The sequence below is a fragment of the Gobio gobio genome, assembly GCF_949357685.1.
Source record: "Gobio gobio genome assembly, chromosome: 11".
NCBI classification, from domain to species: Eukaryota; Metazoa; Chordata; class Actinopteri; order Cypriniformes; family Gobionidae; genus Gobio; species Gobio gobio.
The window spans coordinates 43,022,639-43,048,557 of NC_137104.1; the positions used below are offsets into that span (position 1 = coordinate 43,022,639).

The following is a 25,919-nucleotide window of genomic DNA, read 5'->3' on the forward strand; positions in this document are numbered from 1 at the left end:
AGTGAGGGGGAGGGGAAGGACTGAGAGAAAGGCACACACACAAACTCACAGGGTGAGAGAGAGACCCCCCACACACACACACACACAGATAGACAGGGGGAAGGGGAAAGACAGGCAGATGGCATTCCATAGACTTAATGGTTTGTATACTGTACAAACTGTACATTCTATCCCCCTACACTACCCCTAAGCCTACATATCGCACACACACACACACACACACACACCATAGCTGTCAACCCTCCCGTTTTTTCCGGGTTTCTCACGTATTTTAGCTCTTTTCCCGCTGTCTTCCCGTTTTAGTATTTTCCCGTAAAATATCCCGTATTTTTAAGTTCTGATTGTGTTAACTCAGAACACGCAACTATCTGGTTTAGTGCCAGAAGACGCGAATGAGAAGTCGCGCGCACTGTGAGAAAATGTTCCGTGCACTCATCCGAGAGCGCGCACACGTCTCTCAGCGCGCAAATATTGAGTTCTCTTTCAAGTCTTGCTCTTGAACGGACAAACTCACGCAAAAAGTATGTCAACATATTGATGAGTATTCTAGCAGACATAGTCTGTATATGGCTTAAGTAAGCTTTATACAGTCCAGAAAAGAGGACGCATATCCGAGGTCTTAAAGGGGCAGTAGCCTTTACTGCTGTCTGTTTAATGTCAAACAAAAGACAAGGGCATCACTCACTGCTCTTGATTGAATAACTTTTGTAAGTTTAATAGGATTAATCTTTAATTTATACAGTCATATATGCAATGTTATTTTACATTTGATCAATTTCTGTACCTGAAAACTAATGTTAGACGTACCTGAAAAACCTGAAAAGCATAGTTTATTTTATTATTATCTTTGCTCAATAGTATTTATTTGTGCTGCTGCTTGTATTTAAATGATTTGTTCTTATTATTTTCTTTTTTTTTATTTGACAGTAGTCCTTTTTTCCCTGAACATAACAAATACTGAACCGTACCGAAACGGTGAACCTTAAACCGTGATACAAACCGAACCGTGAGCAATCTGTACCGTTACACCCCTAGCGTAACGTATGATAAAATGACTGAAAAAAGGTTGGGTGTTGGGTGTCCATTTGTGTCCTGATATTTCACAAAAACATGCCCACACACACACACACACACACACACACACACACACACACACACACACACACACACACACACACACACACACACACACACACACACACACACACACACACACACACAGAGAGAGAGAGAGAGAGAGAGAGAGAGAAACAAGTTTTTTTTTTATCCTGCTTCAAAACTAACACAATGCTGCCATCTTGTGTTCATTGAGGGAAGGGCAGCACACACGGGCACAATACATTATACAAATAAATGTTTATAAAATATATATATATTCATCTGAAAAATAGTACAGTCATTTTAAATTAATCTAAGTTCAATTACCAAACATACAATCTTAATTTAATTTAAATCAAAATATTATTTTACAAGATATGAGACAATTACTGTTCCCCTTTTTTTGTCCTTATTTAATCCCTCGCCATGGCAACACCGTTTGAGATATCCAATATTCGTTCGCATTTTAGCATCTTCAGTATCTTTGTTTCATGTTGACCGAGTTTGGTGGAGATTGAATAAATCGCCTACGAGGAGAACGTAAAAACTCAGACCCTGAATTACATAAATATTCACCTTCAAACCAAAATATCTGACTTCCTGTTGGTCGGAGCTAATGACTGTAAATTAGAAAGTTGTCCGGCTCGAAGAGAACAATATATGTACCGAGTTTGGTGACTCAAGATAAAACTAACCCCCCCACTTTTGTCAAAAGGTGGCGCTAGAGAGCCCCTCATCCCCGCCCGTTTCTGAGGCTTTGTCCAATGTGTACTGACTGACATCTCTGATGTGTGTGTTGAGTTTCAAGCAGTTTCAAGCAATTTCAAGCATGCTAAGAGCCTCAGAACAACACTGCTACCTTTTAGTGAGGGGAGGGCAGACAGAGAATAAATATTCAGAAGAAATATATTAAATAAAATAAATATATTGATCTGAAAAATAGTATGATTATTTTAAAGCTATTTGGTTACATTTTAATAAAACATTGTTTTAGTATGTTTTTAAACACACACACATACACGTTGTAATACCAGTGTAATACCCATGTCATTATACAAATTTGTGTCCTCATAAATCACAAACAAGAGAGAGAGAGAGAGAGAGAGAGAGAGAAACAAGTTTTTTTTTTATCCTGCTTCAAAACTAATACAATGCTGCCATCTTGTGTTCATTGAGGGGAGAGCAGCAGACACAGAGAATTTCTGTTCCCCTTTTTTGTCCTTATTTAATCCCTTGCCATGGAAACACCGTTTGAGATATCCAATATCCGTTCACATTTTAGCATCTTCAGTATCTTTGTTTCATGTTGACCGAGTTTGGTGGAGATTGAATAAAACGCCTACGAGGAGAACGTAAAAACTCAGACCCCGATTTAACCAAAAATTTACCTTCAAACCAAAATATCTGACTTCCTGTTGGTCGGAGCTAATGACTGTAAATTAGAAAGTTGTCCGGCTCGATGAGGTCAATATATATACTGAGTTTGGTGATTGTAGATGAAACGAAGCCCTTCACTTTTGTCAAAAGGTGGCGCTAGAGAGCCCCTCATCCCCGCCCGTTTCTGAGGCTTTGCCCATGTGTACTGACTGACATCTCTGATGTGTGTGTTGAGTTTCAAGCAGTTTCAAGCAATTTCAAGCATGCTAAGAGCCTCAGAACAGCCAAAAGATTATTAAACTTTGACACGTTGCCATGGCAACAGTATTTGAAATTTCAGGAATCCATTTCATACGTCTCTATCTGTCATGTTTTCACATTATACTGATGAAGTTTGAAATAAATCTGGTGAAAATAAGATGGTGATTCAAAGCATTTTTGAAAGTGACACACTTCCTGCTGCCAGTTGGTGGCGCTATAACTTTGACTCACAAAAGTCATATCCATGTGATCGGCTTCTTATAACAATCACACAGCTGACGTTTCATCCAAACCAGTCAATGTTTGCACAAGTTATAACATACTTCCTGTTTCCCTTTTCTCGCCATAAATTCGTTGCATCGCCACGGCCAGACTTTTCGAGATATCAAAAATCCGCTCGCAATTTAGCATCCTGAATATGTTCACGTAATGCTGACCGAGTTTGGCAATGATCGAAACAATGGCCTCGGAGGAGTATATTAAATTCCAGAGCATGCGTTTTCCGAACAACCCATAATAGCTCACTTCCTGTTGGGCTGACACATAACTATGAGCACGAAAGTTGTTCGGCCCGATGAGATCTAAATGTGTACCAAGTTTCATACATGTACGTGCAAGTGTGTTTGATATATGGACCAAGTTTTCAGACCCCACTTTAGGGGGCGCTGTCGAGCCCCCCTGCCACGCCCGGGTACCAGCTTCAGCCCGGCTCTGATGGCCGCGCATTCCGACGCCTGTGCGAAGTTTCAAGAGTTTTCGAGCATGTTAAGTGCCCCAAAAGTACCCGAGAAGTCAAAAAAAAAAAAAAAAAAAAAAAAAAAAAAAACAAAGAATAATCTGAGGAAGAACAATAGGGCTCTGCGCCCTTTCAGGGCTTGGGCCCTAATAAAAGTTATTGGTTCTTGTTCAGGAGTGTATTTTATTTCTTAAGTTAAACTTAAGAGGTAAGAAAAAATAAAAGCTGCAGCCATGTTAATTAAAGAAAGATCAGTAAAATTGTTAATATTATAATATAATAATTTCTGTTCCCATTACTTCTAAAATTATGGCATTCCAAGAACGTTATGAGAATGTTTTCGCTGAACATTATGAGAACATCAGTCAAGCACAAATAACATGATTAAGACGTTGCAAGAACGTTATTATGAGAACGTTTTCACTCAACATTATGAGAACATCAGTCAAGCACAAATAACATGATAAAGACGTTGCAAGAACGTTGTAGTGAGAACGTTTTCACTCAACATTTTGAGAACATCGGTCAAGCACAAATAACATGATAAAGACGTTGCAAGAACGTTGTAGTGAGAACGTTTTCACTCAACATTTTGAGAACATCAGTCAAGCACAAAAAACATGATAAAAACGTTGCCAGAACGCTGTAGTGAGAACGTTTTCGCTCAACATTATGAGAACATCAGTCAAGCACAAAAAACATGATAAAGACGTTGTAAGAATGTTGTAGTGAGAACATTTTCACCGAACATTATGAGAACATCAGTCAAGCACAAATAACATGATAAAGACGTTGCAAGAACGTTGTAGTGAGAACGTTTTCACTCAACATTTTGAGAACATCGGTCAAGCACAAATAACATGATAAAGACGTTGCAAGAACGTTGTAGTGAGAACGTTTTCACTCAACATTTTGAGAACATCAGTCAAGCACAAAAAACATGATAAAAACGTTGCCAGAACGTTGTAGTGAGAACGTTTTCGCTCAACATTATGAGAACATCAGTCAAGCACAAAAAACATGATAAAGACGTTGTAAGAACGTTGTAGTGAGAACATTTTCACCGAACATTATGAGAACATCAGTCAAGCACAAATAACATGATAAAGACGTTGCAAGAACGTTGTTATGAGAATGTTTTCGCGCAACATTACGAGAACATCAGTCAAGCACAAATAACATGATAAAGACGTTGCAAGAACGTTGTTATGAGAATGTTTTCGCGCAACATTACGAGAACATCAGTCAAGCACAAATAACATGATTAAGACGTTGCAAGAACGTTGTTATGAGAACGTTTTCGCGCAACATTACGGTGAACATCAGTCAAGCACAAATAACATGATTAAGACGTTGCAAGAACGTTGTTGTGAGAACGTTTTCGCTGAACATTATGAGAACATCAGTCAAACACAAAAAACATGATAAAGACGTTGCAAGAACGTTGTTGTGAGAACGTTTTCACTGAACATTATGAGAACATCAGTCAAACACAAAAAACATGATAAAGACGTTGCAAGAACGTTGTTGTGAGAACGTTTTCACTGAACATTATGAGAACATCAGTCAAACACAAATATCATGATAAAGACGTTGCAAGAACATTGTTGTGAGAACGTTTTCGCTGAACATTATGAGAACATCAGTCAAACACAAAAAACATGATAAAGACGTTGCAAGAACGTTGTTGTGAGAACGTTTTCACTGAACATTATGAGAACATCAGTCAAACACAAATAACATGATAAAGACGTTGCAAGAACATTGTTGTGAGAACGTTTTCGCTGAACATTATGAGAACATCAGTCAAACACAAATAACATGATAAAGTCGTTGCAAGAACATTGTTGTGAGAACGTTTTCGCTGAACATTATGAGAACATCAGTCAAACACAAAAAACATGATAAAGACGTTGCAAGAACATTGTTGTGAGAACGTTTTCGCTGAACATTATGAGAACATCAGTCAAACACAAATAACATGATAAAGACGTTGCAAGAACGTTGTTGTGAGAGCGTTTTCACTGACCATTATGAGAACATCAGTCAAGCACAAATAACATGATAAAGACGTTGCAAGAACATTGTTGTGAGAACGTTTTCACTGAACATTATGAGAACATCAGTCAAGCACAAATAACATGATAAAGACGTTGCAAGAACATTGTTGTGAGAACGTTTTCACTGAACATTATGAGAACATCAGTCAAGCACAAATAACATGATAAAGATGTTGCAAGAACATTGTTGTGAGAACGTTTTCGCTGAACATTATGAGAACATCAGTCAAGCACAAATAACATGATAAAGACGTTGCAAGAACATTGTTGTGAGAACGTTTTCGCTGAACATTATGAGAACATCAGTCAAGCACAAATAACATGATAAAGACGTTGCAAGAACGTTGTTGTGAGAACGTTTTCGCTGAACATTATGAGAACATCAGTCAAGCACAAATAACATGATAAAGACGTTGCAAGAACGTTGTTGTGAGAACGTTTTCACTGAACATTATGAGAACATCAGTCAAGCACAAATAACATGATAAAGACGTTGCAAGAACGTTGTTGTGAGAACGTTTTCACTGAACATTATGAGAACATCAGTCAAGCACAAATAACATGATAAAGACGTTGCAAGAACATTGTTATGAGAACGTTTTTGCGCAACATTATGAGAACATCAGTCAAGCACAAATAACATCATAAAAACGTTCCAACAATGTTGTTCTAAGAATGTTTCCTCTCAACATTACGAGAATGTTTTTGAACTATGAAAACATTAGAAGAATGTTCCTGAAACATTATTTTAGGAATGTTTTTTTCTAACATTTACATAACTTTTACATAACGTTAGTGAAAGTTATGGAAACGTTCCCTGTTAGCTGGGAATAAGCTACACATGAAATAAAGCAAACAATTCAGTCAAACATTCAAAGTCAGTGCTAGTCGGCTAACTTACAACGGTAACGTACAGTTATAGCCTAAACATAAACAAGTAATGAAACTTCACTTTGCCCTCAGCCTAAACGATTTCCCAGGGAACAAATTATAGATCCATGAGAGCAAATATGGGCCGTTAAATCTCCACAAGACTAATTATAGCTGGAGACGCCACAGAGACATCAGAGCCAGCGGCAGACGTCAGAAGGACTAGCCGAGGAAAGTCAACTCTCGCCGGCTAAACAAGCGCTGACCGCCGCTGACTCACTGGAGCTCACAACTCCGAAAACACCAGATAAAATGTTTAAATAGGCACTCTTCTTATAAATAAACCACAGATTTGAGCTTTAAACAACTACATTATCGACTGAAAAAGTCTTAAAACTACGTTTTGTCACACATTAACAGTAGATTTTAACACAAAAACCCATAGACTTTAGGGCGAGGGAACCAGGGCTAAAATGCTAACTCACTTCCGCGTTTTTGCCTACAAAGTGACGTCATTACTTCGGCACTCTATTGCCCACAACCCATTGCGAGATGGACGAGGATTCGATTAGAACTACAAACGCGGATAATTAAAAAAAAAAAAACTACAAACATGACGGTTACGCGAGTCTGACGGTTAAGTGGAGAGGATTAGATAAAGTGGTTTGAGCAGAGCCGGCTCTCCCTATAAGCGAACTAAGCGGCTGCTTAGGGCCCCGCCGCCACTAGGGGGCCCCCTAACTACAGATTGCACTCACCAGCGTTGCCGCAGTTTATCACGCAAGACGCTCAATTCGCGTCATTCGCACCGCGCGAAAAGCGCCTTCCGCGCCGCGGGACCTCTAGACGCGCGTCAACGCGCCTTTCCATTGACTTAACATTGAAATCAAATCACTCGCGCCAGACACTCTATTTGCGTTTGGTGTGAACGCAGCATAACGTTAGCTGTCCGTCGATTATGCTGAATCAACATTGCTTGCGCTATGGTCCAGCCGTCGGCCCCAGCTCTGGGCTACAGACCGCGTAGAGACAGACCCACCTCCTATGAATGTATTTTCTTTTTAACAGTTAACGTTACATGACCTACACTAGTTCTGGGAAAGAAAAAAACGAAAAATCTTTGTCTCAATAGAATTACAATAAAATTATTACAATAAAAAAATAGTTTAAGAACATTCGAGAGAAAGAAAGTAATAGGAAGAGAAAGAGCAATCATTTGACAGTCAAAATCAAAATGAAGTTTAAAATAAAGCGGTTAAATACAAGCTTTTTCTTATGGTCTTAATTGAATAGGCAATTAAAGATTATTAATAAATATTAATCTATATACTATTATGAAATATTTTATATATTGTTAAGCTAAATCGCCCAGACCATTTAAACCTAAAGAAAACACATTGTCCTCTCTGAAACATTATTGAATGATGATCGATACAAGACACCTAAAAGCAAAATGGATTTGTGGTAAATTTTAGTAAAGAACACTGTAAAAAAAAAGCAGGTCCCCAATTGAAAATTTTCTAGTGAGCGATCACATCTAAATTTTTCAGTTGGCCAAATTGAATTAATGTGAATTGATGCATTTTAATTCAATTAAAATTCAAGAAATTAAATTTGGCCAACTGAAAATTTTAGATGTGATCGCTCACTAGAAAATTTTCAATTGGGCACCTGATTTTTTTTTTACAGTGAATGTATTACTGTATGTAATCATAAAAGGTAAAAAATATCTCACTCCATGCTGTGAAGGTTTAAAATATGAACAGTATGTAAGAGTTAATCAACCAATAATTAAATAATATAATTTAACATTGGATTTCTTTTCATTTACCCTTAACATAATTGTAAAAAACAAAATGTCACTTTCTCAGGAGGAGCCATTCTTAAATATTTTGGTGGTCGTGGAGAAACATTTCATGAGGCTGACACCAGACATGACACAAGTAAATATTTCCCACTGCCTTTCTTTTGAATAGTTTTGTGCGCAACTTCAACATAGCTAATTTTCCTCTTGCCAATAAAAAATTTAGTTTTATAATCATAATTCACTATGTTGTCTAATTGTACTTTAATATTAATTTAAAATGAATGTGTTTTATCTACTCTGCATACTGTATTTATTATTAATTATATTATAATCTCAACAGCTGGAGGAGGTGACTCTACTGCTGCTTCAGTAGAGCAGCGAGCCGCATACCACTATGGCTAATGTTGTAAGTTAGCTATATATTGTTAATGCTAAATTATTAATATTTATTTGTTTACAACAAATTGACCTTAAATTTGCAAATCTATAATCTTTACTTTTACTGTTTCAGTGAGTGTACTTTAATAAGCAGTAAAATAATTGTAGGCAATCATGTTAAAAGATATACAGATGAAATATGTAAGTGTTAGATTGTATACAGTTGCTGGTTTGCAGTGCAATACTCCATTATTCACTGCAAGGCAGGGCCCCAAAATTATCCTGCTTAGGGCCCCCAGATTTACAGAGCCGGCCCTGGGTTTGAGTGAGCAATTATCAGTATTTAACCTGACGAAAAGATATTTATTCAATATTATCCACATTATATTTCTCCTTCAGCAGGATTGAGAACTTTTGTAATGATACGTTTGGCCATTAACTTTGCAAACACATGAGAGGAGTCTCTGCATTAAAGACCCACGAAAGGCAGATCAACGAGCGACTACATTTCTCTCCGATACGGTAGGAAATTAAATTGAAAGTGGGGGATTTGAACTGCGACAATGATTGACAGGGCAGTTTAAACGGTGACGGGACGCACGTAACAGAGTCCGTTAAAGATGACGAAGTAGTAGCCTATGTCCCAAAGCTTGCATACTCTTCTGCTACACACTCAAAAGTATGAACTTTTTCTTCACAAAAAGAGTACATACTTTTAGGACGTAGTATAAGTAGGCGAATTGGGACACAGCCTTTGTCTCGCGCACCTGACGTTGTGCAAATCCGACATTGAACTCGCAAAGATTGTGGATGTTTTCCTCCATGAAATATGCAGCGGGAGGCCCGCCCATCGTGCATTCACACTGAACCGCTCATGAATTGCAACGGACGAATATTGTCCATTATGTCACATTTTCCAGTCTTCTCCTCCGACCCTGTCTGTCTCGTGCTTTATGATGGGCAGCATATATCTGAGACCTGTTCCCCTCTGTCTCAAACACATGCATATAACCAGAGCCGGATTAAATAAATGGACTATACTAGGCAGGCTGCATTTTTTGGGCCCCCCTCCATCGATGTTATTTATGAATTGAAATCTGAAACTTACCAAAGTTACTAATAAAAGTTAATTCACATTTTACATAGCCTAGTCTTTGGTTACAAATTGGTTGTGTTGTATATTAAACAGTCTATCAGACTATTTTTTGATATTCATTATTTATACGTCATTACACGGCTCTATTAAATGCTATTAAATTATCCTCATCCACTGGGAGTGTCCACATAGGTTTCAGTAAACTATGTAAACAGAGCAAATAAGTTTATCTTATTTGCTCTGTTTACATTATTTGCTCTGTTTACATTTAATCAACACATTTAATTAAGATTTTCTGCAAAATGCAATAGCTTACAACATTTATAAATGTTGTAATTAAAATTTTCTGCAAAATCCAATAGCTTACAACATTTATAAATGTTGTAATTAAGAACAAGAAGGCAAACATGACCCCTTCACATTCATCAAGACAATTTAGAAACTGTCTAACAATAAATAATAATAAATATAAGGATGGAGGATTTAAACTATGGAAAACTAAAGGTATTCAGACTATTAAAGACTATATGGATGGAATACTTCTTACATTTCAAGAATTGTGTGATAAACACCAGATTCCCTCAAAAAAAATTTTTTTTTAATATTCACAGCTTAAAAGTTTTATGTCTTCCAGGTCTACAGATATTATGTACATTCCCAAACTGTCATTAATTGAGGAAATAATTGAAAAAAGAGGTGAAAAGGGCCAATTGTCAAAATATTATAATTTAATAATGTCTGACGCTAAAGAGTCTGCTGTAGACAAATTAAACGCATGGAGGAAAGCCATTCAAGAAGAAATAGAGGAATTTGAATGGACTGAAGCATGTTTAAAGGCGCAAAAACAAATCATAAACACGCGGCTTAAATTATTACAGTATAAATGGTTGACATGGGTTTAATAACACCTGAAAAACTCAATCATATGTCTAGCAATATTCCAGATATATGTACAAAATGCCAAAATTATAAAGGAACTCTAATTCACTGTCTATGGGAATGTTCTGATATACAGAAGTTCTGGAAGGATGTCATAAACTGTTTGTCAGAACGGTTTAATCTCAAAATACCACATTGTGCCAAACATTTCCCGCCGCATCTTCCACCGCGTCTTCGGGCCGTGTCTCCGGGCCTGGCTCGGCCTCTGCTGACTCGAGCAGGTTCACAGCTGTCGGACGGCTGCCCGACAGAAACTTCTGTAAAGCCCCCCGCTGTCTCTTCTTTTGTTCCTCTTCGTTTTTTTTCTTTTTACGTTTTGCCGCACCCGAAAGCATCTTGAATGTTAGCCTACTCAAAACACACCTGCCTGCTAGCTTTGTTGTCCCGCTCTGACCGCCGCTGACGTCTCCTCGGACTTAACTGGCTGGCGCCTCTATATAAATACAGTCATGGGCTGGCGTTAATGTGACGTTATGTAACAGTCTATGGTTAAGATAAACATCGTCACTATTTTTAGTTAATTAATAAATATTGAAATAAATTGTAGATAGGACATTTGTACAATTTTTTTTATTTATTATTATATAGGCTATATATATATATATTTTTTTTGTCCCTCTGTCTGGGCCCTACCCCGCCAATCGGGCCCTAGGCACGTGCCTAGTTTGCCTTTGCGTTAATCCGGCTCTGCATATAACATGCTGTATGTTAAACGCCCATCCCCAGACCGGATGAAAATAACAGTGTTTCGTCGGCATTGCAGCAACACCACTCCTGCCTATACCACTATACCACAACAACAGCGATACAAAATGTATCACCCCCCCTTATTTAATATTCACGGAGGAGGGGTTTATGTAAATATTGAGCCTGGTGATGTCACCAAACCTAGAGGAATGTCTGTAGTCGCATACTGGCCGTTTGCTGTAGTCCTTAGAAATTGATTTCTTTAAAAGCAAATATCTCCCTTTGCTTTAAACTTTGAACGTTTTAACTTTGCAGATGTTGTTTATGCTCAAGCAGAAACATTACACACTAGCTAAAGTTAGAATAGTGAAATCGTGAAAAGACACGAAACGATCGGTTTGTGCGATAAACCGAACAGTATTTGTATAATTTTTTACCTCAAATACAACACCATGTCCAACAGCACTGAAAGCGCAGCACTTCCGCAAATGCCAGAAGTGCTCTCGCGCTCTTCTTCTTCTTCTTCTTGTTTTACGGCAGATCGCAAACAAATACGTGCATTACCGCAACCCGTTCTCACTCCTAAGGCGTCAAATTCCGACGCATGGTCAAGTGCTTTCCGCGTCACAATAAAGACGCTAAAGGCACCCCTAGGCGTCACTATATTGACGCGCCGAGTGCTCCATTCATTTCAATGAGAAACCTTTGGCGTCAGAAACAGACGCGTTGGGCATGGGAAAGTTATCGTCATGATGATCATATATTGGGTTATGATTTTGCCATTATGACATGTTGGACTGTGATTCTCAATTTAATCAGCCAGCATCATTTTATTTACGCTATCTAGACACGTTTTAACATGTAACCCAACCCCATTCCATCCCTAAACCTACCCATTTGTGTGGTATAAAACGCAGATATAACAGGCAGAGTCGACTGCATGCACAATTTATTCAAAAAATACAAATATTCCGAGGCCAAGCGATTGATTTGTGTGAAGGAAATCCCCAAAAGCGATCAGCGTCTCCATCCGCAGAAGATCACGAACACATACAATTTCAAATATTGCCGCCCGTTACGTCAGTTTTCATAGTGAAATTGCATTGGCTCTAGTATGTCTCGTGACCAATTGCGTCATTACGTCAGCTTTGATTGTAAAATGTCATTGGTTCTCGTGTGTCTTGTGACCGAATGCGTCATACTAAAGAGGCGTGTGTATTATTTGAATGAGATATGAATGAGTGCGTTAACGGAGCTGCGGGATCATAATCTCAGCGATTAAAACATTAAGATCAACTCTGTTCTTTACATGAAGACATCGTGTGACTTCAGAAGACTTGGAATGCAACATGAGTTAATACTTTTATACTGTTTTTAGTCAGTTTTTGCAATAAATAGATGTGACTGTACTTCTATTTGCCTGTTATGTGTTTCTACATTGTTTAGGAGTGGGTAGGTTTAGGGTAGGAGTTGGGTTAGCTGCTCCAAAATATAAAAGTAACCTTTAAATATGAATAAATTATTAATAAAATCATGTATACTTTTACAAATGCAAAGAATAAAATGCGTCTTGATCTGACGCATTGGGTAAACAACTGAAATCAATGGAGCACCCAGCGCGTCAATATAGTGACGCCTGGGGGTGACTTTGGCGTCTTTATTGTGACGCTGAAAGCACTTGACCATGCTTCGGATTTTGACGCCTTGGGAGTGAGAATGGGTTGATTACCGCCACCTATGTCAGAAATGCTCTCGCGCTCGTATACGTCACTCATTGTTTACTGTATACGAGCGCAAGAGCATTTCTGACATAGGTGGCGGTAATGCACGTATTTTGTTTGCGATCCGCCGTAAAACAAGAAGAAGAAGAGCGCGAGAGCACTTCTGGCATTTGCGGAAGTGCTGCGCTTTCAGTACTGTTGTATTTGAGTTAAAACATGATATAAATACTGTTCGGTTTATCGCACAAACCGATTGTTTCATATCTTAAGACATTAATGTGTCGTCACGAGCCGCATGGATTAATTTGAAGTTGTCTGTGCATGTTTTTTTTACCCTAATAGATTTAATTACCATTGACAAGCATTATATGAGTGACACAGCAACGGTTGAAGTTAAAAATCTCCATTTGTGTTCTACTGAAGAAACAAAGACACTTACACTTTGGATGGCCTGGACGTAAGCAGATACATGTCAAATTTTCATTTTTGGGTGAACTATCCCTTTAAGTAATCATACAAACATATTTTATTAACGGTACAAAAAGGACATTAAAAGACAGCCACACTCATCTCATTAAAGGTTCAATTATCTCTGGCAAAGGAACTGGGGCTTACCGACAGGGGCAGTCTCAGATAGAATAATCACCCTTAAATCATGAAAATCACTCAGATCACAGTGCACACAGACACACACACACCGACTAATGTCAGTGAAGAGCACGACACAGTGAAGGATGCCACCACACAAAGAAGGTCACTCGTCTGCCCCCAGTGCCCAGGTCCTGCCAACAACGAGAGAGAGAGAGAGAGAGAGAGAGAGAGAGAGAGAGAGAGAGAGAGAGAGAGAGAGAGAGAGAGAGAGAGAGAGAGAGAGAGAGAGAGAGAGAGAGAGAGAGAGAGAGAGAGAGAGAGAGAGAGAAAGAAAGAGAGATTAAAATAAAATGGCGATATGCATGAGCAAAACAATAATTTGACAATATAAGAAATAGACTCAAAAGCAGTTCCAGGCAAGAACCAACTACTCAGTTCTACCCGGGTCTGCACAAATCAAAAATACAAAAAACAAAGAAACCCAAACACTAATAAACTCAAATTAAAGAACTACTATACAATAACTAAATCAATTTTGCCGTATCCCAACCATATTAAACGTTAAATGGAATCAATATATATTCAATTAAATCACAGTAAATGAATTGAAATCAAGATACAAATTCAGAAATACAAAACCGGTCAAAACCGATTTAAAGAAATAAACCAGAAAAGGAACCAAAAGGACACTTAAAGTATAGCACTGATACACACGCAGAGCTCAAAAGCACAGCAAATCTCAATTTAAAAACAATGACGTAGACAGTTTATAGGAAGCACTTCAGGCCCATGCTAAATGCGAAACAATCCCGTACAGGAAACAGATGTAGCGTCTGGAGTGTCTCTCAACTAGGATCAAAGTGATCAGAGATGCTTTCCTCCAAACAGCTCTGCATATAAATTAAATTTCTGCCCCACTGGCTCCGGCGGGTCTGAGTCAAATGGCACCTCCGACTGTTTAATGGCCAGCTAGAAGATGACCAGAAGATACTAGCGATGGCCCTTTCTGAACTTCAATCAGATTTTAATCAGCCAGAACAGTTCCCTCACCCTTCAGTCTGGAGGGGCCATGGGGGGTTGACTCTAACACAAACACACACAAACACACACACACACACACACACACACACAAGCATTCCCCTCTATTTAGCCTTTAATTAAACTATCCCAGAAATTACATATATGATGATTTCTTAAGTGTATGCATGCTCCCTATATTTCTTATGCTTGCGTGATGTAAGAGCTATCTTAAACGCTCCAAATTGCTCTGTATAGAAGATGCACTGCCTTCATGTCTGTAAACCAAGGCATGTCTGATGTCTAAATGTTCCTTTTTCTCTGTCTTAGTCAATGGTACAAAGTATATGATTATGAGATGTACCACTAGTATGGTTAGGACTTTGGAGTGAAACTTTACTAATTCTGGCTTCCAGCAAGAACATTCCATTGAGTAATAAAGTCCGAACAAAGAAAGTCTCTCCCGCCTGAAATTCACACCAACGATTGGTCGTCTCAGGGAAAATGGGCGTAGTTAATGGACTTTAAAGGACAGAAACACCCACACATTGTTGCTCTGTCAACTTGCAAGGACCCCGACGAGACAAATTTCCTTTTCCTCCCATCTCATCAGCGCGGCTCGCAGGCTTCGACCTGCGAGCCGGCGCGGTCCAGCCAAGCTGATGTTTCCTTTGAAGATCGACGCGCTCCGCGACGCAGTCAGCTGGACGAGATGAACTTTCCCTTCCAAGACGCTCCCTTCCCAAACACCTTTAAAAGTCCCGCGGACCAACGAAGCTCTGGATGAACCAAACGGAGAGAGCGCTTCATCGCACAAACACTCTGAGAAACGCCAACGCACGCTTCTTGCTTTACACAACACCAAGAAACCATGCAAGTATCAATTCTACCGAAATTTAGATGCGTTTTAAGATTGTACCCCTGTTTAAGGTGATATAGTTCTTGCTGGCTTTAATGGTTATGTCTGGGAAGGTGTCGGATTGGACACGATCATACCCTCCTTCCTTTTCCTTCCCCTCATCCTCCTCTTTACTTTCCACTATTCTGTAAATACATGTATTCTTTATGTAGTCATATGTAATCGTAGTATTAATCTTTATTAAAACCATGATATTCACGTTTTGATTGTCATTGTTTGCTCACGGAACACGAGTCCCTTTAATGTCAGATCTAAGCTACGAGCTCTTATAAGCATCGTTGAATGCTTTAATTAATACCATAACTCGGAAAGTTTGTCCTTTGTGGCCAGAGGGATAAACTTCCCGAAAATTGGGTAGAAAGAATAGACCTGGTGAGTGGATAAAGAATCTCCGCTCGTTCTTTAAACGGAACGGAGAGGAATTTTGAATCAGCTCCCTAGGTTATTCTGTGATTATTTAATATAGATATATCTGTAGTTAATTGCAATAATTTGTTGTTAACCATATATATATTGTATATTGCATAAAATACCGAGGTTAGGTATTCCCCTTTTGGGTGATTTTGGAGATTTGTGATTAGATTATAACCCATTATGATTAATCATAAATCCCTAAATATTAATAATCATAATTCCCTATTGAGCTCATTTTTAATTTAAATATATATGTAACCCTAAGACCCTACACAGAACAGCAACTTTATGAGGCACAGAGCATTGGAGATTACAGCACTTGACTAGAACGCAGCCATTGCCCTCATCACGTGCCTAACAACAAAACATAAAATGTTACACTGCCATTCATTCTCCCTGGACTTCAGGCTCGAGCAGATATACTCACGATAGATCACACTGCACCGGGGTTAGAATCCCGAATTCCAGCAACGCATGGAGCACGATATCCGGATAAGACTCGGTCGAGAATACAGATGAACTTTAGACTATGTGAAACATACAGATTAGCACCCACTCAGTTGACACAACCCATAGACCCGCTATACTAACGTCGTCATACAAAAGGCTTTCCTTACCGTCTCAAATGTCCACATTTGATTCCTCAGCCGGGAACACACCAGTAAACAACACAGTCAGTGGCCCAGAAGCTTCAGTGGTCTTTACGACCCGCATTCACATGTCAACACAAGCAGCGGCGCATCGATGACGTAACAGCCCTCGAAAGTGACACACACCTACAACTTGCACTCCGTATACACCCATAGTCACAGCCCATTGGCCAAACCTCAAATTACAGACAATCCATCCATCCATCCATCATCTTCCGCTTATCCGGGGCCGGGTCGCGGGGGCAACAGTCTAAGCAGAGACGCCCAGACTTCCCTCTCCCTAGCCACTTCCTCTAGCTCTTCCGGGGGAACCCCGAGGTGTTCCCAGGCCAGCCGGGAGACATAGTCCCTCCAGCGTGTCCTAGGTCTTCCCCGGGGCCTCCTCCCGGTGGGACGTGCCTGGAACACCTCCCTGGGAAGGCGTCCAGGAGGCATCCGAAATAGATGCCCGAGCCACCTCAGCTGGTCCCTCTCGATGTGGAGGAGCAGCGGCTCTACTCCGAGTTCCTCCCGAGTGACTGAGCTCCTCACCCTATCTCTAAGGGAGCGCCCAGCCTCCCTGCGGAGAAAGCTCATTTCGGCCGCCTGTATCCGGGATCTTGTCCTTTCGGTCATGACCCACAGCTCATGACCATAGGTGAGGGTAGGAACGTAGATTGACCGGTAAATCGAGAGCTTTGCCTTGCAGCTCAGCTCCTTCTTCACCACGACAGACCGGTACATCGACCGCATTACTGCAGAAGCTGCACCGATCCGTCTGTCAATCTCCCGTTCCATCCTCCCCTCACTCGTGAACAAGACCCCAAGATACTTAAACTCCTCCACTTGAGGCAGGAACTCTCCACCCACCTGAAGCTGGCAAGCCACCCTTTTCCGACTGAGAACCATGGCCTCGGATTTGGAGGTGCTGATTCTCATCCCAGCCGCTTCACACTCGGCCGCAAACCGTCCCAGTGCATGCTGAAGGTCCTGGTTAGAGGAAGCCAACACGACAACATCATCTGCAAAAAGCAGTGACGAAATCGTGTGGTTCCCAAACCGGACACTCTCCGGCCCAAGGCTGCGCCTAGAAATTCTGTCCATAAAAATTATGAACAGAACCGGTGACAAAGGGCAGCCCTGCCGGAGTCCAACATGCACCGGGAACAAGTCTGACTTACTGCCGGCAATGCGGACCAAGCTCCTGCTCTGGTTGTACAGGGACTGAACAGCCCTAAGCAGGGGGCCGCCGACCCCATACTCCCAGAGCACCCTCCACAGGATGCCACGAGGAACACAGTCGAATGCCTTCTCCAAATCCACAAAACACATGTGGACTGGTTGGGCAAACTCCCATGAACCCCCCAGCACCCTGGAAAGGGTATAGAGCTGGTCCAGTGTTCCACGACCGGGACGAAAACCACACTGTTCCTCCTGAATCAGAGGTTCCACTATCGGCCGAATTCTCCTCTCCAGTACCCTGGCATAGACTTTCCCGGGGAGGCTGAGAAGTGTGATCCCCCTATAGTTGGAACACACTCTCCGGTCCCCCTTCTTGAAAAGAAGGACCACCACCCCGGTCTGCCAGTCCAGAGGTACTGTCCCCGACCGCCATGCGATGCTGCAGAGGCGTGTCAGCCAAGACAGCCCCACAACATCCAGAGACTTGAGGTACTCAGGGCGGATCTCATCCAACCCCGGTGCCTTGCCACCGAGGAGCTTTTTAACCACCTCGATGACTTCAGCCCGGGTGATGGACGAGTCCACCTCTGAGTCCCCAGCCACTGCTTCCTCAACGGAAGACATGTCGGTGGGATTGAGGAGATCCTCGAAGTATTCTTTCCACCGCCCGACGATATCCCCAGTTGAGGTCAACAGGTGCCCATCTCCACTGTAAACAGTGTTGGTAGGGCACTGCTTCCCCCTCCTGAGGCGTCGAACAATGGGACACAGACAATTACAGACAATGGGAGGGGATAATAGCCCATCCTGCCACATCTATCCCTTTTGCATCGGCGCCCCGACGATGGACTCGATACAGAGCCACCAACATCACGGCCTAAACAAGACCGACATAGCAGCAGTTACCTCAGGTCCAGCTGCGACCCTGCTTCCCATCTCTCCTACCATCTGGGGAAGATGGTGCAAGTTCGTATGCCGGCTAGCACCAATTCAGCCTGTCCGCCAAGGGGTAACAACCCTATCACCCTGAGAGTTAGAAGACACTGCGGGTTCCCTCACCACCTGTTCCCTGCCCTGTTCGCCTGACTCTCCTCCAACTGCGCTTATAAAGGGAAGATCCGATGGCAACCGGTCCATACCAGAATTGGCTAGGGTCGGGTGACTGGTCCCTCTGTCCCTCTGGTACAAGCACAACCAAGTCAACATCATCTCCCTCCTCATCTACCTGGGGTTCTTCCCGTTCTTCTACCCCAACACTAAGCTGACCGTTCGGCAGGACCTCCTTCCGGCCACAAGCCTTCAATAACGAGCAGTGGACACAGCGGACTTTGCTCAGATCATCCACAGGTGCGATAGTATACACCACACCTCCCGCCTCAGGAGGACGAACCACTTGGAACAACACCGGGCTCCATAAGTCTTTAATCTTATGACGCCCCCTAAACGAATGATCTCGTAAATAAACAAGCTGACCTTCTGACAAGGGTAGGTCACGAACATGTAAATCATGTCGTTCCTTCCGATGATCTGCAGCTGCCTTCAGGCACCCCCTTGCTCCCTCAAAGGCAACCTGTAAACGCCTTCAATGTTCTACGACCCAACTCTGCACACTACCTGCCGCTGGTTCTGACACATTACCAAGCAGAAAATCCACCGGCAGCCTAGGCTCTTGACCGAACATCAGGTAGTGCGGAGATTCTCCCATCCCCTGGTGAGGTGTGGTGTTATAACAGAAGAGTACCTATGATAAACATGAGGCCCAATCTCTCTTCCTTGGGCCAGGCAGGGTTCGCAACAAGGTGTACAATGTGTGATTGAATTGCTCGCACTGGCCATTTCCAGCCGGATGGTAAGGTGTAGTACGGGACTTTTTAATTTGGTAAAGCTCACAGAGCTGCCGAATCAGAGCAGATTCAAAATTGCGACCCTGGTCAGAATGGATACGGCCCGGGACCCCAAACTTGAAAAACCACTCCTCAACCAGGACCTGAGCCACCGTCTCGGCTCGCTGGTCACGGGTAGGTATCGCCATTGAGAACTTGCTGAATACATCGGTCATGACCAAAATGTGCCCCGACTGAGAGGGTTCAAGTACCGTGAAATCGATGGCAAGGACCTCATTAGGTCTAGAAGCAAGCAAATGGCCCATGTAACATACGCGAACATACTTGGCCAATTACGACGTCTAATCAACTCACTAGTACGCTCGACTCCCTGATGACCATGCTGTTGATGCAGCTGTTCTAAAACTTCCTGCTTCATTAAATCTGACAATACTAACTGGTAACAATCTTCTCCCCCATCAGGACGGAAGATTTGACGATACAGTACTCCTTCCTTCTCCACCAATCGGTCCCACTGTTGCAGCAGGGTAAGAACTGGCTTAGCCAGCTGACGCCGCTCTTTGGGCATCGGACGCTTACCCCGTCCCCAGAACTGTAACACCGGACCAATGATGGAATCAACCTCCTGCATAACGTGCAAGTCGGAGACAGAATAACTAGGTAAGGCGCTCATTGCATTCACCATGACCTGCACAAAACCACCTGCCCTTACGGCTTGCTATAGCGACTCAGGCACCGAGCTGCCAGTGGCCAAACCCTCGATATCATCCAGGGAGGCAGAATTCTGCCGGGACAGAGTGTCCGCATTGCCATTACTCCTCCCTGACCTATACCTCACCTCGAAGTCAAAGGCAGCCAACTCAGCATGGCCCACTTGAGCGCCAGAAACTCCAATTTCATGGAACTGTAATTGTTCATGTTACGCTCAATGGGTCTCAAGCTTCGGCTGGCATATGCTATTGGTCACGCCTTCCCGTCGCACTCTTGGGAGAGTACCGCGCCTAAGCCGCTGACACGTCTACATATAACTGGACCCGACCGTGGCGAGCGATTATGCATGTAGGTTTGGAGACGAGCAATGGTCTGCTTAAGCTGATTTAACTGTTGCTGTTGCTGTCAAAACATTTCTCGCAATTCGCTCATCTCAGAATGTTGTGGAGACTTTTCTTTTATCAGCTGAGGTCCCTCCCCGTACCCCATACTGAAGACCGCAGGCCACTGGGACAGACTGACTACGCCCCCTTGCTCCCCCTGGCATCACCTCACTCTCCCACCTAATTGCCTCTCCATGAACTTCTAATAGCGTAGCAGTGGGCTGGCAAAGAACCAACTGTTTAAGCTCACGCTGCAAAGTGTTATCGGACACATGCTCCACGAATTGATCCCGCAATACAATTTCAGTATTCGTAATAGCATGCTTGGGTCTTAACCCTCTCTAAAAGAGCCATAAGCGCAAGGGAGAATTCCAACAGGGCCTCACCTTCCTGTTGCTTTCTTGAAAACGCGACGTACGACTGCGAACATCCATAAAGCTCTAGCGCTTTAATAATTTTACTGGGATCTCCGCGCTCTGCTTCAGGACAATATTGAATCTCCTCTCTGGCCTCCCCCTCCAGGTGGTCAAATAAAAAAAACGCTTGTTCTGCGATCCCCATATACCGTGCTCTCATACACGCCCGTACCTCCTCGACCCATTCATCGATATTTAAACCGGATTTACTGTTAAATTTTGGGCTCCGACGCTCGCGGGGCACAAAGACCAATCGTTCCGGTGCACTAGCACCAGAAGGTTGAGGCACGACAGGTGGAGCATTAGAAACCTCTGACATGGCTACATCACCCCCAGGAACACCAGCTGGCGCCTGTAGCTGCTGCATCCTGGCATTATCAGCTCTTAGCTGAGCAACTAATTCCCGCAACTCCTGTAATTCGTCCTCCAACCCCCCCCCGAGAAGGAGTCACCTGCCCTTTCACCAAGCTGCTGTTCTGTTTCCAAAGAAGGAAAAAAATAAAATAAAATCAAAACACTACAACGTCTCAAATGTCCACATTTGATTCCTCAGCCGGCAACACACCAGTAAACAACACAGTCAGTGGCCCAGAAGCTTCAGCGGTCTTTACGACCCGCATTCACATGTCAACACAAGTAGCGGCGGCGACGCATCGATGACGTCACGGCCCTCGAAAGTGACACACACCTACAACTGGCACACCGTACTCTTATACACCCATAGTCACAGCCCATTGGCCAAACCTCAAATTACAAACAATGGGAGGGGATAATAGCCCATCCTGCCACAAGAGAAAGTCAAGAGAAATCTCTAATGTTCATCAGAACTGAAGCTTACAGTGAAGAGACCATGTCTGATCTTCATCCTCCTGCAGACATCAGCCCATCTAGGATTTACTATGTGACTGGTCAGTGTCAATACTGCATGTGATTTTAAAAACATTTGCATCAGTCAAAGAGGAGTTGCATAATGTTGTGCTTAAATAGGCCTACGTACAGTAATGCTTACTGTAATGTTTAGATTAGATTGGATAAGATTCAACTTTATTGTCATTACACAAGTACAGGTACAAGACAACGAAATGCAGTTTAGGTCTAATCAGAAGTGCAATAGCAGCAGCCAGATATACAATGGTTGCATAAGTGCAGGATATACCATGGTTGAATAAGTGCAGGACATGGATATGTACTGAAAATATATATATATATATATATATATATATATATATATATATATATATATATATATATATATATATATATATATATATATATATATATATATATATATATATATATATATAGATGGTTGTTACTATAAACAGAATTTACAGGTGAATATGTACAGTGAATATAATATAATATACCGATGGCTATCACTATAAACAGAATTTTACAGATAGAGGTATACAATGATATGTTAGGCTAAGATGAGGAATATAGCAGTGGATTAAGGTAGTGCAATAAAATATGGACAGAAGCTATCCGAAAAAAAGTGTAAAAGTGCAGTGGAAAGTGATTGCATATTACAGTTAGGAGTACGGTGCAAAATGCAAATATAAACAGTTGGTACTGTAAATAACAGTTGGCAGTGCAAATGAGCATAATCCAATTAAGGTATGGTAGTGCAAGATGCATTTAAACAGTTTTTACTGTAATAAACAGTCGGTAGTGCAAATTGACATTCAGTATTGCAAATAAGGCAGATGTGAGGTAGGAGAGGAGAGTTAGCAATATATGAGGGAAGTAGATCAACGGGGGTTCGAGTTCAATAAAGCGACAGCTCTGGGGAAGAAACTGTTCTTTAGTCTGCTGGTCCTGGTCCGGAGGCACCTGAAACGCCTGCCGGAGGGCAGGAGGAAAAACAGTCTGTGGGCTGGATGAGAGGAGTCCTTAAAGGGTTAGTTCACCCAAAAATGAAAATTCTGTCATTAATTACTCACCCTCATGTCATTCGACACCCGTAAGACCTCCGTTCATATTCGGAACACAAATGAAGATATTTTAGTTGAAAGCTGATGGCTGAGAAAGGCTTCAGATAGGCCTCCATTGGCATTCAGTACATTTACTCTCCCAAGACCCATAAAAGGCACTTAAAACGTCGTTACAAAGTCCATCTCACCACAGTGGCTCTACAATAATTTTACGATGCGACGACAATAGTTTTTGTGCGCAAAAAAAAAAATCAAAATAACACCTTTATCCAACTTGTTATTGTCTTCCGTGTATGCCTCCACGACGCATGCGCGAGAATATGACGTAGCGCCAGCGTTCGGGAATCCATGAAATGGACACTTTAGCCCGATTTTGAGAACTACGCCAAGACCTAAAGCATGATCAATGTAGAATTCAACAGCTTAGATACGCGCGTCTTCCTCTGCTTGTAAACAAATCGCTTCTGGGTCATGTGTCCGAACGCCGGATCTGCATAATATTCTCGCGCATGCGTCGTGGAGGCACACACGGAAGACAATAACAAGTTGGATAAAGGTGTTATTTTGATTTTTTTTTTGCACACAAAAACTATTGTCGTCGCATCGTAAAATTATTGTAGAGTCACTGTGGTGAGATGGACTTTGTAACAACGTTTTAAGTGCCTTTTATGCGTCTTGGGAGTGTAAATGTACTGAATGCCAATGGAGGCCTATCTGAAGCCTTTCTCAGCCATCAGTTTTCAACAAAAATATCTTCATTTGTGTTCCGAATATGAACGGAGGTTTAAGGGGGGTCGAACGACATGAGGGTGAGTAATTAATGTCATAATTTTCGTTTTTGGGTGAACTAACCCTTTAAGTATGCTGCGAGCTCGATGCAGACAGCGTTTCCTCTGGATGTGCTCGATGGCAGGCAGTGGAGTCCCTGTGATGCACTGGGCAGTTTTCACCACCCGCTGCAGTGCCTTGCGCTCCGCAACAGAGCAGCTCCCATACCATAATGCGACACAGTTGGTCAGGATGCTTTCTATTGCGCAGCGATAGAAGTTCACCAGGATAGCCGAGGAGAGCTGATTCTTCCTCAGTGTCCTCAGGAAGAAGAGGCGCTGGTGAGCCTTCTTGACCAGGCTGGAGGTGTTGGTTGTCCACGACATGTCCGCCGAGATGTGGATCCCCAGGAACTTGAAACTGGAGACACGCTCAACAGCCATTCCATTGATATGAATGGTGTTGTGTGTGCCTTTTGACTCTTTCCTGAAGTCCACGATAAGCTCCTTCGTTTTGGTGGTGTTGAGGAGCAGGTTATTTTCAGTGCACCATGTGGCCAGGTGCTGGATCTCCTCCCTATAGACCATCTCATCGTTGTTACTGATGAGGCCAATCACCATAGTGTCGTCTGCAAACTTGACGATGGAATTATATCCATTCGCAGGCTCGCAGTCGGAGGTGAAGAGGGAGTAGAGAAACGGGCTTAGCACACAGCCCTGTGGTACACCAGTGTTAAGTGTTATGGATGTGGAGCAGGTGAATCCTGATCGAACATTCTGGGGTCTGTTGGTCAGGAAGTCCAAAATCCAGTTGCACATTGAGGTGTTGATGCCCAGGTCTCCAAGTTTGGCTATTAACTTATTTGGGATGACAGTGTTGAATGCTGAGCTGAAGTCAACAAACAACATACATGCATAAATGTTCTTATTGTCCAGATGAGTGAGCACAGAGTGCAGTGCCATGGAAACTGCATCCTTTATTATAGTATTGTAGCATAATGCAGTCTATTTGTCTGGCAATATAAAAATGCTGTATTTTAAGGTACAGTAAGTGATTTCTCAAAAACCCTGTTGAAAGTGGATCAGCTGGAGCACCACTTTCCGTGAAGCATTATTTTGCTTTGCTTCAGCTATGATAAAGAGACATCCACTTTTGTGTTGTGTGTTCATGCATTTGGGGGCGGAGCAATGAAGGGAGGGGTGTGTTTGTTTAGGTTGATTTCAAATATCAAGTGTTCAACAATGATTCTCAGAAATCACTTACTGCACCTTTACATCTATTTGTACACCACCCAGATGCACAAGTACAGCGACAGACAGTGTTGGGGGTAATGCATTACAAGTAACTTGAGTTACGTAATAATATTACTTTTTCCAAGTAACTAGTAAAATAACGCATTACTTTTCAAATTTACAACAAAATATCTGAGTTACTTTTTCACATTAATTTGACTGACAGCTCTCCTGCCCCCATGTTGAGAAAAATAAGTGCAGAGGCGTTGTGTGTAAACATGAGGGTTATTGTAGTTCTAGACTAAATGTGAGCATTTATTTATCTCACTTGCATACTGTTGATTAGATTCTGTACTCCTCAAAATGAATAAAATCAGTCAAATGCAAAATCAGAGTACTATGCAAACCTCAACTATTTTTATGCATAATCTATCTTTATATTTAATATACCAATGTCATGCTGCTGACCTTTGATGATGAAAATTACTAGATTTTTTGTTTTTATTGGTAAAACTTTTTTCTCCTGCATCCTATTCTTCCATTATCCAGAATGGCAGTACAGCAGAGCTGCGCCCTCTACTGTTCATGCGTGAATTTGCATTTTTACCTCCGCCTGGGGCTTATTATTTAAATTTTGGTATGAAGAGGTCTTTATCGTTGCACAAAAATATAAAATTTTTGTTATAAAAAATACTAAATCAAAAACAAACCCAGCCCAAGTGAGGAAAAAGTAATGCAAAAGTAACGTAACACATTACTTTTCTTAAAAAGTAACTAAGTAACTCAATTAGTTACTTTTTAAGGAAATTTTTTTTTACGCAATATTGTAATGCATTACTTTTTAACGCA

General features: G+C 41.8%; 1 protein-coding gene across 1 annotated transcript in view; it reads left to right on the forward strand.

The window, feature by feature from the left end:
- Positions 1 to 21,986: 21,986 nt before the first annotated feature.
- The window catches only part of LOC307133478 (tapasin-like), a gene marked incomplete at both ends in the record, with an annotated part of 40,702 nt that continues 36,769 nt past the window's right edge, over positions 21,987 to 25,919 (forward strand). Inside the window, one exon of the mRNA XM_079828560.1 lies at positions 21,987 to 22,044. Coding sequence (XP_079684686.1) covers positions 21,987 to 22,044 — 58 coding nt within the window. The remainder of the gene's footprint in view (positions 22,045 to 25,919) is intronic.